The following is a 17,205-nucleotide window of genomic DNA, read 5'->3' as shown; positions in this document are numbered from 1 at the left end:
GATTCCATTTGGAGAGATCTCGGTGAGGTGAACTCCGCTACATAATCCCACCACCAAAAAAAAAAAAAACAGAAAAAAATGAGTGAACTTGTCCTGTGTGGTTTTAAAGTTGGTCAGCATTTCCAGTAAGGAATGTTTGTTGTGCACCTGTACCTCCAACATTGTCACTTCGTTCAGCCATCGTTGTCTTTCTGTGTCACTTCGACTGGAACTACAATCTACTGCGTTCACACCAGTTGTTCGGTAATTTGCTGAGGTGCGGACCTGAGTCCCGTGACAATTTTGATGACTTTGGATTTTCCCAGACAATATCATCAATGACTTGCAACTCCACTTGGACTTTCACATCAATGACTCAGGACTGACTCGGACTTTACTCTGATGACTTGACTTGAGTCATGCTTTCCAGCAAGACAACACATTTTCCCATGGAATCTGACGCACTGAACACATCTATTAACGTCCAATCAGGATGTGGCTTACATTTCTCTGAGCGCCAGACTGCTGGAGAGTGGTGCAAAAGTTCTCTGCATGCTCGAACACATACAAAGTCTTCAGACGTTCATTTGTTGTTGTCAGATGTAATGATTGGTGCATTAAAATGGCATTATTATTTGGTAAGCACTAAAAAGTGCTTACAACTTGTAAGGAATCAAAAATTTTAAGCTAGTGACTTGGGACTCGACTCGACTTCCAAAAACATCAAATTAAAAGCAAAAAATGAATAACGACTCACCGAGCCTGGAGCCTTTTTTTTGTTGTTTTGGTGTGTGGGTGATTTTGTTTGCTTTATTCCCTTTGAATGACATCATTTGTTGCTCATTGGGTTTGTTTGATTTTGTTTTAATTTATTTCAAATATGATGTCATTACAGACTGGGATGTAGTTACAGCAAAATACAGCTCCGGTAAATAAATAGCATCATAGTGCCACTCTTGGTGTCAGAAGTGGGATCCAAACCACAATACATATTTCTGATTTCCCAATTCCCCACCAATCACGTTTTTGAACCACACAAAAACCCAACCCATAATTACTATTCCAGCCAATTAATATATTCTGTTACACTTCATTCATATTATGTCATAATTATGAATTAGACTTATTGTATTGTGTATTAAATTTTTTATGTATACTTGTATTTGACAGCAGAAATGTGTCCAATGGTTGTATTGCCTTATAGTGAAATTAAGTGCAATGACTTATTTTAAGCACCCTTAAAATAAGTGTTTGGCATATGTATGCATAAGTGTGCATGTTACAGCTCACTATTTTATTGAAAGGCGGCGTTGGAATGTGCAACAAGGGCGATTGCTGTTGCGTTTTCAAGGTTACGATCGGTTAAATTGCACATAATAAGCTGGCAAATGCATTTGTATGTGCACAGAGGTTTTGTTCAAGCACTGTTTGTCACTGTGGAGGGGTGGGCATGTTTTAAAATATCATTTTTTTGTGTGCCTTCTGGTACAGAAGATGTCTTTTCTTGTACTAACTTTTCTTCCGATTTCCTTCACCACGAATCTTAGCATTTGTTGTTGTCGCTACTTCCTTAGTGCAGTGCAATAAAGCACCCAAGTTCTGATTCATCACGGGGTTGCGTAACGATGAGGAGTCCGATGGTGATGATCAAGACTACAGTTGGGTGCGGATGTTGGGAGAGATGTCACGGCTGAGAGGTCGGGTCACACAGTTGGATATGCAGGTGCACAGAAGCGGCGGCTTTTCCCGCAGCAAATGGGCAGCTCTCTTGTCAGAGGTGTACTGAGGCGTGACACGTTAAGACACACACACAAACACAAACGAACACCCTCATCTCCTCTTTCAGCCACTCACTGCCACAGAACGGCTGATAAAAATATCACAAAACGCTATCAGGCAATTAAACAGGGCGATGCAGCAGTGCGCAATGACAATACCCAGCCACAAGCGCTTTTTTTTTGGTTGGTGTTTTTTATACAGTGGTACCTCGGTTTGTGTTAATCCGTTCCAAAAGGTTTGATGAAAACCGAGGCAGTTTTTCCCATAGGAAATAATGTAAATCCAAGTAATCTGTTCCAGACACCCCAAAATATAAACAAATAATACAATTTATAGAGAATTACAGCTTAACATACAGAAAACAACGTCAAATAATTATAAATGACAAATAGATGGAACGTATTGTTACTGCCGACTTCCTGGTGAGATTGAATTCAACAGCGTTTCTCACTTTCTTTATCAAATTGATCTGCGGGCTCAGTTTTTTGGCCCCATTTAGCAGCCACACTCAATAAAAAAAATGCACAAACAGTGGGTCAGCAACGTGTCGGGTGCTTTGTTTGGGCATTCCATTTTGTGGAATGATACAGGGCAAACAGACTACAGGGATATATGACAAAAAACACATTTCAGTCATCCCTCGTTTTATCGCGGTTACCTGCTTCCAGACTCGTACGTGATAAGTGAATTTCCACAAAGTAGGATTTCTTATTTAGAAATGGAATATTTTCATAGTTACAGCATAGATTGTTTTTTGTGATTGGCTTTGAAAGGCATTTATCGGCATGCGCCGATCACATGTTTTGTTCCGATCGATCGGAGGATCCCTAATAGGCACGGATACATGTCCCACACTGTCACACACAAAACTAGTCCCTTTTACATTACATTAAGATAAGAAATGCTGACCCCACAGACAGATGAATTTGGAATTTCAAAGTTTTTATGTAATCCAAAGCCTTGGTCAATGCCTCGAGTTCCGTTCCAGTTGCAGTACTATATGTATTTTTTTGTGTAAGCTAACTCTTCTACACCTGAACAACACGCAAGAGGGTTTACATTTGTCAAAACTTGCACGACTACGGTGTTGCCTGTGCTATTATTTTTATGATAAATACACCCTATTGTGCCACTGCTAAAACCACTAATCTTTGAATAAGTCTTAATGACTTGAAATTTCTCATACAGTTACAAAACACACACTGTAACTTTAGTGTCTTTAGTTGAATCACCATGAAATTTGGTACGCACCTTTAGGAGACGGACAAGCGCATGTCTGTAGAATTTGAGCAAGATTGGTTGAAAAACATGGCTGGCACCAAGAAAAATGTGTGTAAGTCATTGACCATTTGTCTGATGATTATACAACTTTGAGGATATCTGTGTTACATGTACTACTCATATAGTCTTACTACTTATTGGTCTTGTGTAAACCTGAGGCCACCGAAAACATGAAGACTGATCTCGAGTTTGACAACACTAGCGTGAATGATTTCCACCGTCAGAACTGGACAACATTTTCTTGATGGAAAGGATGCTTTTACACATAACTTGACTGAGTTCAGCATGAGACACAAGCCTCTCGTCAAAGTAGCCTATGTACTGTTCATTTCTCATACTTGTTTGATCTGATGGGGCCTTTCAAGAGTCTCTGTTGGTGCCTTTGATCCTTTACGGATGCTGCTTCCTCTCAGCACATGGACAAAGCTACGAAGACTGATCTCGAGTTTGACAACACTAGCATGAATGTTTTCCACCGTCAGAACTGGACAACATTTTCCTGATGGAAAGGATGCTTTTACACATAACTTGACTGAGTTCAGCATGAGACACAAGCCTCTCGTCAAAGTAGCCTATGTACTGTTCATTTCTCATACTTGTTTGATCTGATGGGGCCTTTCAAGAGTCTCTGTTGGTGCCTTTGATCCTTTACGGATGCTGCTTCCTCTCAGCACATGGACAAAGCTACGAAGACTGATCTCGAGTTTGACAACACTAGCATGAATGTTTTCCACCGTCAGAACTGGACAACATTTTCTTGATGGAAAGGATGCTTTTAGGCATAACTCGATTGAGTTCAACATGAGACAGAAGCTTCATATCAAAGTAGACTATGTACTGTTCTTTGCTCTACTCCTTTCAAGAGTGTCTGTTGGTACCTTTGATCCTTTATGGATGCTGCTTCCTCTCAGGACATGGACAACGGTATCAGTGCACATTAAGAACTTTGCTTGGACCCAAATGGAGCATATCAGATTGGCAACAGAAGTTGGTATCTTGCCTCCTGTTGTAGCTGCCACTCTCCCATCGGCATGAGCTCCATGATGGACTCCGTATCAAATAATGATACAAGGTAGCGGCGTCCCAAAGCAACCCAGCCAGCCCCACCATCAAAGATTCACACTGTAGCTAATGGAGTCTCACTCCAACTGCACTGATAGATGAGCTGACTTCTCCAGCACTCACTCCAAAGACAATAAACTGCCTTACAAGGCTTTATTTGTTGTTCATTAAAAGCCCGTTCAGCTCCGTCAGATCGCAGCATTGTGGAATATATCTCAGTGCATTTGTAATCATAAAAAAACGCGCTCATTAATAAAAGCTTTGTGTTTCTTTGGTCCGTGAGAGCAACAAATCATTAGCTTTTATGAATACAAATGATTACACCCCAGCGAGACATTGCAAGTGTTACATCAAAGTAAAAGGAGCGTACAGACAGTTTTTCAACACAGATGCAGAGATGAGGTCATTCGAGGGGCGTTTAGGGATAAGAATGCAAAATATTTCCCGCTTCGATGTAGATTTTTGGAACATCGGGCTTCAGCGAGACACAAACACAAATCATCATCAAAACCGAAAAGTGTAATTGCTTTAAAATTCATCCATTTGCCGCTTATCCGGATCAGCGGGGTTGGAGCCTACCCTAGTCAACCGGTCACCTGTCAGTCACAGGGTGATTTTGGATGAGGCACTTCCTGCAAATTTCCATGGATTTTTGTCAAGGGATTGGTGGAACTGTCATTCACAATTCCCCCACTGGGTGGCGCAAGTGCACGCTAATCTGGAATGAAATCCAGACGATGTCACACGGGATAAATTGTGGTTGATTTATGGTAAACCAAAGGTCGATTTTGGGATATACAAATACACCGCACTGGCCCAAATATAAGACCGGGAGCACATGAAAGTCAGCTACATGACTCATTACATTACCAAGATCCCAAAGCCTGAATTTTAACAGAATAATGGTCCAAAAATTATTTAGAACGCAAACATGTAACGTCTATTTCTTCTCGTTAGCCTTTCTTCCTGGTTCTTTGGACCACATTGCTATTGGAGAAGTAGTCAATGATCACAAAATTTAAAAGGTTTTCAAACTGTATTAAAAAATAAGAGAAACATATGTGGTTACAGCATTGGACTGAAACACGAGAGCCCAGAATGAATGCACGCTGCGTCTATATAGCAGTTGCCGAACCCCTCTAGAAAATGAAAGTGAAAGTTAAGCTTGTGTGAAGAAGGGAAGGGACCGGAAGATCGGTTGAGACTTAGGCTGAATCCCATTTCTACCCCTTAGCCCTTCCCCTTCATCTTACCCCTTCCCCTACCCCTTAAAACCTAGAGCCAAGGGGAAGAACTCCCTAAGAAATGGGACACCACTTGATTCGTATTACATCATTGCACATTTCACGTTTGTCATGACAGTTCTGAGTGTTTTGTTGGTTTTATCCCCTAATATTGACAGTGGTTCACTTATTTTTTCCTCTTTAAAAATATCCTGTACAGTGCAGTTAATATAGCTTTAATGTTTTTTTATTAAGGGGGATTTATTTGACAATACAAACGAATCAAATGTGGAATACCCTGCTAGAATGGGTTGTGTTCATGTTGTAAGTATGTCCATTTTTGGGGGTCTCGTAGGGACTCATTGCACCATAGCCAATGTGGATTTGGAGGAACATAGAAACAGAGAATGAAGAATAATAACTGGATGGAAAGGCTCTATTCGGAACCCCCCCCAATCAGTACAGTGTGCCCAGATGAAGGGCTGCTAAGTCAGCTGTGGTCCAAGCCTGCTCTTGCTCCACAGATCAGCCTCCCAGTGTGTGTGTGCTGCAGACAGAGATAGCACGCTCAAAGGGGCCGCTGCCACAATGATGGCCGACTCAAAAGGTTCCCATTCCGCCTTCTCCCTCAATCACGCTTTTACTAATGGAAAAAAAAGCGCAAAACATACTGTATTGCAGAAAAAGATGACTTCTTAGTTCTCTCTTTCTCTGTCTCGCTGGACTCATCACACCTCCTGGCGCTCGTCGAGCCGCCTGTCACCCTTCCTCCGCAGTGACCTTGAGATGACGAGCGACGGTTGCTCTTGTAGCTGCAATACAGCCGTATACACACGCACACCCTCCACCGCCGCTTCCCCCCAAAAAAAACGACAGCTGGAAAGGAGCCGGGAAGAACCCCGTGCATATCCGCATCAATCAAAGCGGGATTAGGCGGCCTCTCTCTGGTCCTTTTTATTTCCCATTAACATCAAGTGTGCTGATGAAATACAGAGCTGCTAAATGGTAACTAGTTTAGCCACAGTGCATCTGCTACACCCTCCACATTCATTACATTCAAAGGAAGTGTGCTGTTACATCAATAAACTTCTTTGTTGTTTATCGTCTTCGGTAACCTTGCGGGCCCGTATTGGATTTTCATATAACACAGCCAAGGACGAGGCGGACAATGTCTTTGTAGAATAAGAGTTTCTTTATGACATTTGGATGTCTTCTAGCACAGAACATGGGGCACAGTTTTATGTGAACATGTTTAGTTTGAGTGTCTGGGTTCAAAATTGTGTATTTTCTACAATTTATGACAATAAAGGGTATTGGATGCCTCACTATGAGGAAGTAGAACCATGTGATTTCTCCCAGCCAATCAACAAACAAAGGTAAAATATGAATAGATATAATTCTAGAAATGTACACTGTATTACACTTGTACATTATTGTCAAAATAATAATAATAAAAATAACAATAATGATAAGAAATTTGGAAAACATGATTTAAGCAATAAAAAAGGCTAATGCAGCAATGTACTATTATTTGTGTCATTTTTTATGATTTCAAATTTGTAAAAGTTGGGATAAGTTACAGTACTTGTTTTGTGTTTATTTTTAAATGTAAACAAATTCAAAGGTTACTACTATTAAAAAACAAACATCACAATTTACGAAATTGAATGACAATTTAAATAAATTTAAAGTGAATGACAATTTAATGATAATTTTGTTCATAGTTTTTTTCTTTTAAAAAGTCCACTAGTGTGGATAAATTGCTACTACTACATTGGTATTTGGTAAAAACCATCATTTGTATTTAAAATGTATATGTATAAATATAAATATGTATAATATGTATGTATATAATACACTAATAATATATACTAGATATAATACATTATATCATATAAGTATAACAATTAGTATTTTTTATTATCATTTAGAGTTTTAAATATTATATACATTATATAGTAAATATACAGTATATATATCATATATTAAACTATAAATATATAAAGATAGATAGATCGATAGATAGATAAATAGATAGATAGATAGATAGATAGATAGATAGATAGATAGATAGATAGATAGATAGATAGATTGATTGATTGATTGATTGATTGATTGATTGATTGATTGATAGATAGATAGATAGTTCTTCTTAAAGGGCCAGGCTCAACCTGTGACAGCGTTCATACACTGTAATAAAAAATAAAAAGTACAAAAAAAATCCGCGAAATACTGTAAATGTTTTTTTTCCTTGTTTTTTTTTTCTTTTCAAAACATATTTTCGATGTCCACTATCTAAAAACAACAAGAAATTTTCAGCCAATGCATAAAGCTGCCATATGCTGACATTACATGTGTGGTAATTGCATTATGTAAACCTGTAAATAAATGTGAACAGAATGTACCTGGTCCTGGCTGGTCCAACCGATGTCACAAACCACAAAAGTAGGTTGACCGGGGGTCACCATGGTAATGATGAGATGCTATTCCCCAGCCAGTGTGCCAACCACTTGAATACAAAGACAACATATTCCGTACTGTTGCTTTAGGATGAATTTAATAACAATCTGCTGAGTTTGCTGGCGAGCCATCAGATGTCGTTCGTGCATCACGTCCTAATGGAGACGATGCATGAATTCTTAATCAAATAAGAAAAAAACAGTGAGAAGTGATGGCGGTGGCGGGCGGTCGTCTTGGCCGTGTTGAATTAATGAGGCTTCCTTCCGCTTGCCACCTTTGGGAACGCGTTGCCTCATCACTCTTTCTTACGTTTCCCTGCAAATAGGACGGCTCCATTAGAACCTCTGACCGGCGTCAATTTGAGAAAGGAGTGGAGTCACTCTTGGCAAGGTGGGGGTTTCCCACCTCCTGAGTGCCTGAGTCGCTTCACACCAATTTAAAACCCAGTTGGCCTGTCAGGTTACACCTTCGCACTCACACGCAACACATTTGTTCATAAAGAATCCCATTCTGACCATACTGTCACTGGCTGGCTTGGAAGTCACTGTTTGTGCAGTCATTGGGCAGTCTACATGTCAGTCATTACAGCAGTACCACTGATTGGTCGGGATGTCGGGATGTAAGTGTATGTGTTTTATAACTTCCTGCCTTTTTACACATTCCGACAGTACTGTCATTGGCCAGCTTTGCAGTTGCTGTTCATGCAGTCATTGGGCGATCTACAAGTCAATCTTTACAGTGGCACCACTGACGTTCGTCATGGCAAAACTAATCGGGGCTAAAAGTGACATTTTCTTTGCAAATGACTTTATTTTGTTAGCCATTACTATAAAAGTCATGTAAAAACACATTGTCAAGGGTCCAGTTTGTGAAAAAGTACAAACGTTCACAGAAAATTAAGCCTATTAAAGTGATTCTCATTGGTAGTCTGTTGTTTTGCTAAAGGCCATCAGTTTATTAATGTTAAATGTCATAGGTTTGAATTTAAAAGGCATTAAATAGCAGCAAAATAGTAAAGAAAATAACCAATTAGTTTCAAATGATAGTAACTACAATTAACTTGCCCAACACTGTGGGCTAAGGCTAATTCCTGGACTCGATTGCGACAGTTTTGTACCTTATCCAGGGCTAAATAAAAGTACAGAGATAGCATCAAGCCATTATCTTGTATTTCTTTCTAAAAGTTCCACCCAAAATAAAAGTTAGTTGCTAGCAGGGCATAGCATAGGTGAGAATATGAGGCCAAGCCCACAGAAATTTGCATACAAATTGCCCAGCTGCGACCTTGTTGTTATGGCGACGACAGCGCACATGAGCTCCTTGGATTCATTCAGAGGTGGAAAACGCAACACGAAAAGAGTCGGTGAAAGGAGAAAAAAGAAAGAAAGATTGTGTTTCATTGTGAAGCTGAGACACGGTGATCTCAGTCCTATAGTGAAAAGATAAGGGAGAGCAATTGCTTTCATGCGGGACGAATTGGCGAGTAGTAGGTCAAGCAATTGAGGAAATTTGGGGGGAAAAAAGCAGGAAAAAAAACAAAGCATTTAATAAATTTTAGATCTTATTTTTCTATTTTTTCTATTTCATATTTTTCAATGTAGACCTTTTTTTTATTTTTTCCCCAAAGCTCACCTTAATGCCTTACATTTAATCCTGAAGTCCATACTGCTGACAACACAGTGCCCCCTTCTGGCAGCAGGTGGTAGCATGTTTACCATGCAGGAGGTATAATATTTAGCTCAAGGGCAACCGCTGATGTCTTTTTTTCTCCATAGTCATCCTAGCTCAGCTTACTAACACTGAGAGGGTTTAATCATTATCTCCTTTTTGGGTCAAACAGAACCTTTGCTCGCTCCGTGCAACATTAAACCGTACAATCACTCAGCAATTTATCATGACCCGGTTACAGATTGTTAGGTACCAAGCCATCTCCAGGCCTGCGTCAGCAAAAACACATCATAACCCATCATCATGCGTGTGTTTTTTGCACCACCTCTCCAGCATATAAATACACGACGCTCTACTCGCCAAGGTCACACCTCCATAGTTGCTCACTAACTCCAACATGGCCACCCGATGGGGACTTTGCGGCGCCGGAAAAATCAGTCATGACTTCAGCGTGGCACTAAAGACCCTTCTTGCTGAGCATCACCAGGTATGCAGGCAACCTCCTGGCACCGCCTTCGCTCGCCTCGAATAAAATGGCCGTCCTTTCGTATGCGTAGATACGAGCGATTGCGTCACGCAGTTTGGAGCGGGCGCAAGAGTTCGCCGGGAAGCACGGCGTCCTCAAGGCGTACGGCAGCTACGAAGAGCTGGCCAAGGACCCAAATGTTGGTACGTGACAATGCTTTGCAGTCACTGTTCATGCAGTCTTCGGGTACTCCGGTTTCCTCCCACATTCCAAAAACACGCATGTTAGGTTAATTGGCGACTCTAAATTGTCCATAGGTATGAATGTGAGTGTGAATGGTTGTTTGTCTATATGTGCGCCGCGATTGGCTGGCGACCAGTCCAGGGTGTACCCCGCCAGTCAGCTGGGATAGGCTCCAGCATACCCCCGCACCCCTAGTGAGGATAAACGGCATAGAAAATGGATGGATGGATTTTTCTTTTTTGTTTGATGTTACCATACAAGGAGAGCAGGCACGGCGATGACTGAAGATTGGTGACGATGACCATAGAACCGGAAACAACTGCAACTAAACGGATTTTTATGCAATATCAAGCCGATGTTATCGGACATCCCTAATGATTATCTAATTTATATATTTATTTTAGTTATTAACGTTTTGCAATCTCCAAAATTTGCAAAATAATTTAACAGGTTTTCTATGCCTTTTTACATAATTTTAAAAATATATAAAAGAGCAGAGTAAAATTTGAAAAATAAAATTTTTTTTTTATATTTTATTGATTTTTTTTTCAATTTCTTCTAATTCATATTTTTTTAATGTACAAATGTTTTCTTCCTTTTCCCAAAGCACTCCTTAATATATAAAATTACGTATAAAAATATCTAAGTGGCCTCCAACATCTTTTGGTTTTTCAGTTGGTGGAAAACTTGAGACACCTCTGGTCTGCAATGTATGGGAATTAACTGGTCATTTGGAGGACGTCATAAATTCAATGTTCAAGTCCAACCTGCAATTTCGTGCATTGTCAGACGATTCCTGTTCATTCCTTTGAAAAGTTTCCACCCTCACACACAAAAATGTCCTGGAATTGTGCCTGCCATCCTCAGACATCGTGTACCTGGGAGTGCTGCACACAGAACACTGGCAAGTGGGCCTCCTCTTCCTCAATGCTGGCAAGAATGTTCTTTGTGAGAAACCCTTCGCCATGAACTCCAGGCAGGTGAAAGACCTCGTGGGGGCCGCCAGGAAGAACAAGGTCTTCTTGATGGAGGTACAGCTACCTGCACAACTACAGTACATTATCTAAAGATAGATAGACAGATAAATTACTATTGTTACAACACTGGTTCTGCTGCGGATGTGTTGTGCAATAATTGAGCATGTGGGCCCTCCTTGTGTTAGGGGGCAATTGGAGCTGTAGATAGATAAAACCATGCTCTCCCTCCCAGGCCGTCTGGTCCCGGTGCTTCCCGGCCTACACTGAGGTGCGCCGGCAGCTGGCTGAGGGTTCCGTGGGGGACGCCAAGCTGGTCAAGGCCTACTTCGGCTCCCCTCAGCTCAGCATCCCGCGCTCGGTGGAGAAGGAGCTCAGCGGTGGCGCCCTGCTGGACATTGGCGTGTACTGCTTGCAGTTTGTCCTGATGGTCTTCGACGGGGAGAGGCCGGAGTCTATCCAAGCCACGGGGGTGCTGCTTGACTCGGGTATGAGTCAGCTTTTTGGGATTAGTATCATTAACCACCCTCCATGGATCAGTGATTACAAGCTGCTTATCCTCTGATGCTGCTGAGCAAACTTCCTCATGAATTGTCCCCCCCTCATAAAAAAATATATATATATTCCAACACATCAGGGAGGAATTCTTCACGTGGAAAAGCCCAAAGTTATCTTTAAAACGTCAGACTAATCCAAATCCCTCCCGCGGGAGCAACGCTGTAATACGACGAGACTGACAGGGAATGTGGACCTGCATGTCTCTCCAGCCAGATAACCTTCAACATTCGAGCTGCCGTTTTCTTATCGTCACATATTTCAGCATGAAATCATCTCCTAATGATCTTCTAAAGCAGGGGTGTCCAAACTGTTTCCGATGAGGGCCACGTACTGAAAATGAAAGGATGCAAGGGCCGCTTTGATGCAAAGCAACACATGCAGATATGCAAAGATGGTCAAGAATAGACTGCAGCTCAGCTTTGTGATATACAGAAGGTGAAAAAGTGTATTTATTATGAGTGTGAATGTAATATTTTTTCTTTATTCATATAATAGTTTGACTTCCCATAATATAACGTTTCCCCAACCTCTTTTTTAAAAAATTACAACTTTATTTTGTTTTGTTTCTCATTAATTAAAATGTATTTAAAAAATGTCTTTAATATTTCAACTAGCTTAGTCTTGGAAAATTGCGTCTTTTGCGTTAGAAAACAACTTTTTTCTCCTCATATTATGACTTTATTCCTATAATATTTTGACCTTAATTTCAAAATATTAAAATTTTTTCCCAACCTAATTTTAACCTAACCTAAAATGATAACTTTATTTTGTTTTGTTTGTTTCCCATAATATTACTACTTTTAAAAAATTAATTTTTTGTTTAATATTTTTTCCTCAAAATATTACGGCATTATTCTCATAAAATTATTACTTTTTCTCATTAAATTACAACTTTTTTCTCTGAATATTTTGACTTTATTCTTGCAAAATGAATGCTGATTAACGCCCCTCTGAAGGCATCCTGGTGACGTTTTGGCTGTGCTGAATGAATACAGGTGAAATTTCCCAGAGGATATTCATTTTTAAATTAGCCTAAAATGACAAGGCTGCACAAAAGCCGACACATTTACCCCTCATGACCAAAAATGACATTTTTGACCCAACCATTATCGTAACATGAACAAATGCAATCCCTTATTTTTTTCTCCATCTGTTGATTTTCCCATGCAAAGCATGCAGCAAAATGTATCGCTTGTCACTGCCTTCTGCAAGGTTGCCCTGCTACTGAAATGATAAATGTGCGATTGCTGTTTTTAATGATGTGTATGTTAAAACAGCTACTGCATGCAAAAAAACCCCCACAAAGATATAATTAGCAATCAATATGTTTGTTTCAGGATGAAGTAGTTTTAAAAGGTTGACTTGACTTGAACACTTGACGTGAATCATGACATTTAAAGGACCTCTTAAACTTTTGTGTTTTTGAAATGTTGATCACAAGGAGTGGACGAGTCTGTGGTCGTGGTGATGAAGTTTTCCAGGAAGAGGATGGCTGTGTGCACATTTTCCATCGCTGTGCTACTTCCGAACGACGCCGTGGTTAGCGGCACCAAGGGATCCATTCAAGTAAGCCAAAATGCAGAGGCGAGCAAAAAGGAGCACTTCATGGTTGCTACATCACAGTACAGTGTTCCCTCGCGCTATCGCGGTTCACCTTTCACTGATTTGTTCTTTTTTTTATTACAACGTATGAACGCTGGTACAGGCCGAGCCTGGCCCTTTAAGAAGAATTGCATTGTGGGAAGTTGAGTGTCTCGCTCTTCCCTCTCTCGTCTGTGTGCACCGCCCATTGTTTTCTGCATCCTGATTGGCTGTAGACCATTGTCAATCAGTCTCCTTCGTGCCGCCCTGCCTTGTCTCCTGTGTCATCGCTAGCTAGCTTGCTTGCTTGCTAGCTTGTAAATGAATCTTCGGTTCGAAGGACTACAGCAATATGTTTTAAAAGGATGCACAGTCACAGGAGTGAAATACACGTGAGTGACTTAAGAATTCCTTGTGTCCGACCTGTAGGTTGATCATTAAAATTCAAACAAAGGTTTGAACTTCTTTGAGAGAGTTTAAACAGGAGAGAAATGTGCTAAAATGTTAATTGAGAAAAGTGTATGAACATACATAAAACATATAATCAAAAACATGAAGGTGGCTACTTAGCGGATTTCACTTATTGCGGACCATTTTGGGACAGGGATTGTTTCACTGCCAAGTGTACAAGTGTAAATATAAGTGATCAGTTGTAAAATGTGTAAAGCGATGCTAGAAATGTACTTTAAAAAACATATATATGCTTACATAACTCTTTTCTTCTTCTTCTCCTAGTTTTTCTCTGATCACCTTAAAAAAGCCAAAGAAAAAGCATCCTTTGACACTCGCTGGTCTGAGCTCTCTTGCGCTGAGGCCTCATGACGATGGACTCTGAGCAAGTTTTGTAAAACGTCAAAGGGCGTACTTTAACTGAAAATGTTGGCCAAATTCTAAATTCAACTGCGTTCAACTTTCTATTTCATGCAACTGCGCCCCCTAGTGGCTGTGATCAGGATAAAAGGGTGTCTACGGTTGTCTACGTATGGTCCTGCAGGTGTGCGGGCCCATGCATTGTCCCACCAGGCTGGTGGTGAACGGCAAAGTGACCGATTATCCTCTACCAGAACCCGTCCTCCCTCTGAACTTCACCAACAGCACTGGACTTCGCTATGAGGCTGACGAAGTGAGGCAATGCCTGCTTAAAGGTAACAGCAGCACGTCTTTACACGGCCAGTGGACACTTCATTAGCAGCACTGTCAGAGTGATTATAGTTTGGTGTTGTGGTGTGCAGTGGTGTACAACTGCACTGCGTCATACTGAGAGCTTTTTCAAACGTGTTGACTGCCTTGCTTCGCTGAACACAGTAGCCAAAATATTAGGAACAGCTCTCAGTTTGATACGAGCTCCCGTTTTATGGACTTGCAGAGCAAAGACTTTTTAAATCCCATCTGAAATCTGGCTTAAAAAATATATTTAAAAACTCCCATGAGTTTTTATGTTGTTTTTATGAATGAATATGATAGTTTTTATTTTCTCTGAAATCTCTCAATGGACTTCATATTATGCTGTTTTTTTTTTTTTTTTACCTATTATTAATATTTTAGTTTCTATTTTTTCTGTACAGGTATCTTGTGATTTATTTAAATAATACACATAAATAAATATCTAAAAACATATATTAAATATTTCATAGTATTTGACAATGATATAAAATGTATAATTACTGCTACTACTACTGATGTTTAATCATGTTAATCTTCATCATCGTGATAATAAGAATAATATACTGTCGAGTTTAGTCATAAAATGACACATAATAATTACTGAGTGTGATTTATTTTCTTGTAACACACTTAACATACAAATAAATCATTTGTATTGTTATTATTGTACAATTTTAAACTATGACAATAGCTTTTCTTTTAATATTTCCCATAAAAAGCTGATTCTCATCGTATTTGACTATAATGGTATAATTACATTTGATTTGAAGAGCTATTGTTATTGTTAGCTTTTAGCTGGTTGGCTGGTAGACATTGCATGAGCACCTCATGGTGATGCGTTCAAGGTCTAGCGCGACAAAAAGCTGTATAAATCCTGCCTGACAGTGTCAATCAAAAGTGAGCATTATTTTTAGAGTTTCTGATACAGTTCTTGTTAAAAGCGTCACTTTCCAAGGTCACTTTGCTGTAGAAACTGTTTTTATTACTTCAAAACAGTCCAGTATTCCAGTTCGACAGTGGATGAAGGGGATAATACGCCTCCTCTTCATCACGCAGGTCTCAAGGAGAGCCCACGGATGCCTCTGGCAGACTCCATCTTACTGACAGAGATCATGGATGAAATCAGGAAGCAGGTGGGAGTCGTCTTCAGCCAGGACAGCCAATGACGTCGCTCCCAGGCTGGGGCTGCAGATTCTCACCTGACGTGAACCCGTTAAGATGGAACAATGGAGGAGGAAGCAGCTCAGAGACGCCTTTGCATCTTCCTCAATAAGCACATCACTCACGCTGTCAACACAAGCATGCACGACACACACACACACACACACACACACACACACACACACACACACACACACACACACAGCTGAGGGAGCTGCCTGGCACTCCCATTAAAGATACCATCAGAAACATTATTGTAATGCGCGACTCTTCAGGGAATTTTTTTGGTATCTTGAGCGTCACATTGCAGATAAAAACACGATCATTCTACTCCCTGGAGACCACAAAATTAGGTACGCCCGCTCAACCAATTGTGGTCCACAGAGAACGAGGTAGGATGACACATCATTCATTCATTCCTCATTCATCATTTCTCATGTATACCTGATTCACGCCACAGAAGTGGAACCATGAAATGAACAAATAGAAACACCCTAAAAAACAATTACCCTCCCCGAAAAATGATGTTCATATTGATCCACATAATTGCTTTCGCTCCTCTTAATGAGCCTATGCAACATTTAAATGTACTATAGTATAGTCATAGAAATATTTGTTTTATGTAAATATATATTTAAAATAAATATATGAGATATATGTATATGATATATAAATATATGTGTATTTATTTTAGGTTTTTACATTTACTTAATCAGCTTCAATACATGTATTTAATTACTGATGTATTTCATCACATTCAAGACATCTGGAAAGGTGTTTACTTTAAAAAAAAAATAATTATATATATATATATATATATATATATATATATATATATATATATATATATATATATGTATGTTTAGTTATTTTTTTTAGAGATAATCATTGCATCCTGACAGGGATGTTGTACAACATATGATCAAAATGAGGAAATGATTTTGGTGTTAAACATGTAAAACTATGATACATGTTTATTTTAAACATCTGTATTTGTTTTTACTTTTAAAAACATATTTCTCATTTTACCAAGATGTATGTACTGATTCAATTAGGTATAATATTCACGTTCCAAATTTGTTTTTAATCAGGAAATACTGTGTATATTCTTATTTTTTTCCCCTTGAAATAGATGAATGCAATATTTTTTTAATTTGGGATTATTTTACATGACTAATACTAATGCTAAACATTATTTACTTAAAAAATCTCCATATTTATATAATCACATATAATAATTGCATCATTTTGGTGACTTCTGTGATTTTGAAATTGTATTTTTCATTCATTTGTTAATTGAGTGCCGGGGAGCCGAACGGAAATGGCGCAAGTCAAAGCTGCGGGTTCCTTATGAGGTTTACAAAGAAAAGCTACGTGTTTGCAACCACACCTTGCGTAGACCAAGAGAGAGTTGCTTATTTTTCTGAAATCATCACCAACTGTAGTAACAACTCTCGTGTCCTGTTTGAGTTTCAAGGTATAACAAATGTAATCATTCCCGTGACATAAATAACTATTCTGCAGCCAGCTAGACACTTCGAGCTGACACAGTCGAAGAGATCATCTACTGTACTCTGAGTCCATCAGCGTGCTGCCTTGATGAGTT

At 39.5% G+C, this 17,205-nt stretch overlaps 1 protein-coding gene across 1 annotated transcript; it reads left to right on the top strand.

Moving 5' to 3' along the window:
• Window positions 1–9,849: 9,849 nt before the first annotated feature.
• LOC129178735 (trans-1,2-dihydrobenzene-1,2-diol dehydrogenase-like) lies at window positions 9,850–15,617 on the top strand. Its single transcript, XM_054771240.1, has 7 exons — window positions 9,850–9,939; window positions 10,010–10,121; window positions 11,029–11,192; window positions 11,371–11,623; window positions 13,135–13,259; window positions 14,269–14,419; window positions 15,495–15,617. The coding sequence occupies exons 1-7, from the start codon at window positions 9,850–9,852 to the stop codon at window positions 15,602–15,604; spliced, it is 1,005 nt and encodes a 334-aa protein (XP_054627215.1). The 3' UTR covers window positions 15,605–15,617.
• Window positions 15,618–17,205: the final 1,588 nt, after the last annotated feature.

The sequence above is a fragment of the Dunckerocampus dactyliophorus genome, chromosome 3, assembly GCF_027744805.1.
Source record: "Dunckerocampus dactyliophorus isolate RoL2022-P2 chromosome 3, RoL_Ddac_1.1, whole genome shotgun sequence".
NCBI lineage: Eukaryota > Metazoa > Chordata > Actinopteri > Syngnathiformes > Syngnathidae > Dunckerocampus > Dunckerocampus dactyliophorus.
Note: the sequence above shows the minus strand (reverse complement) of the source record. Positions and strands in the feature narration are given on the sequence as shown.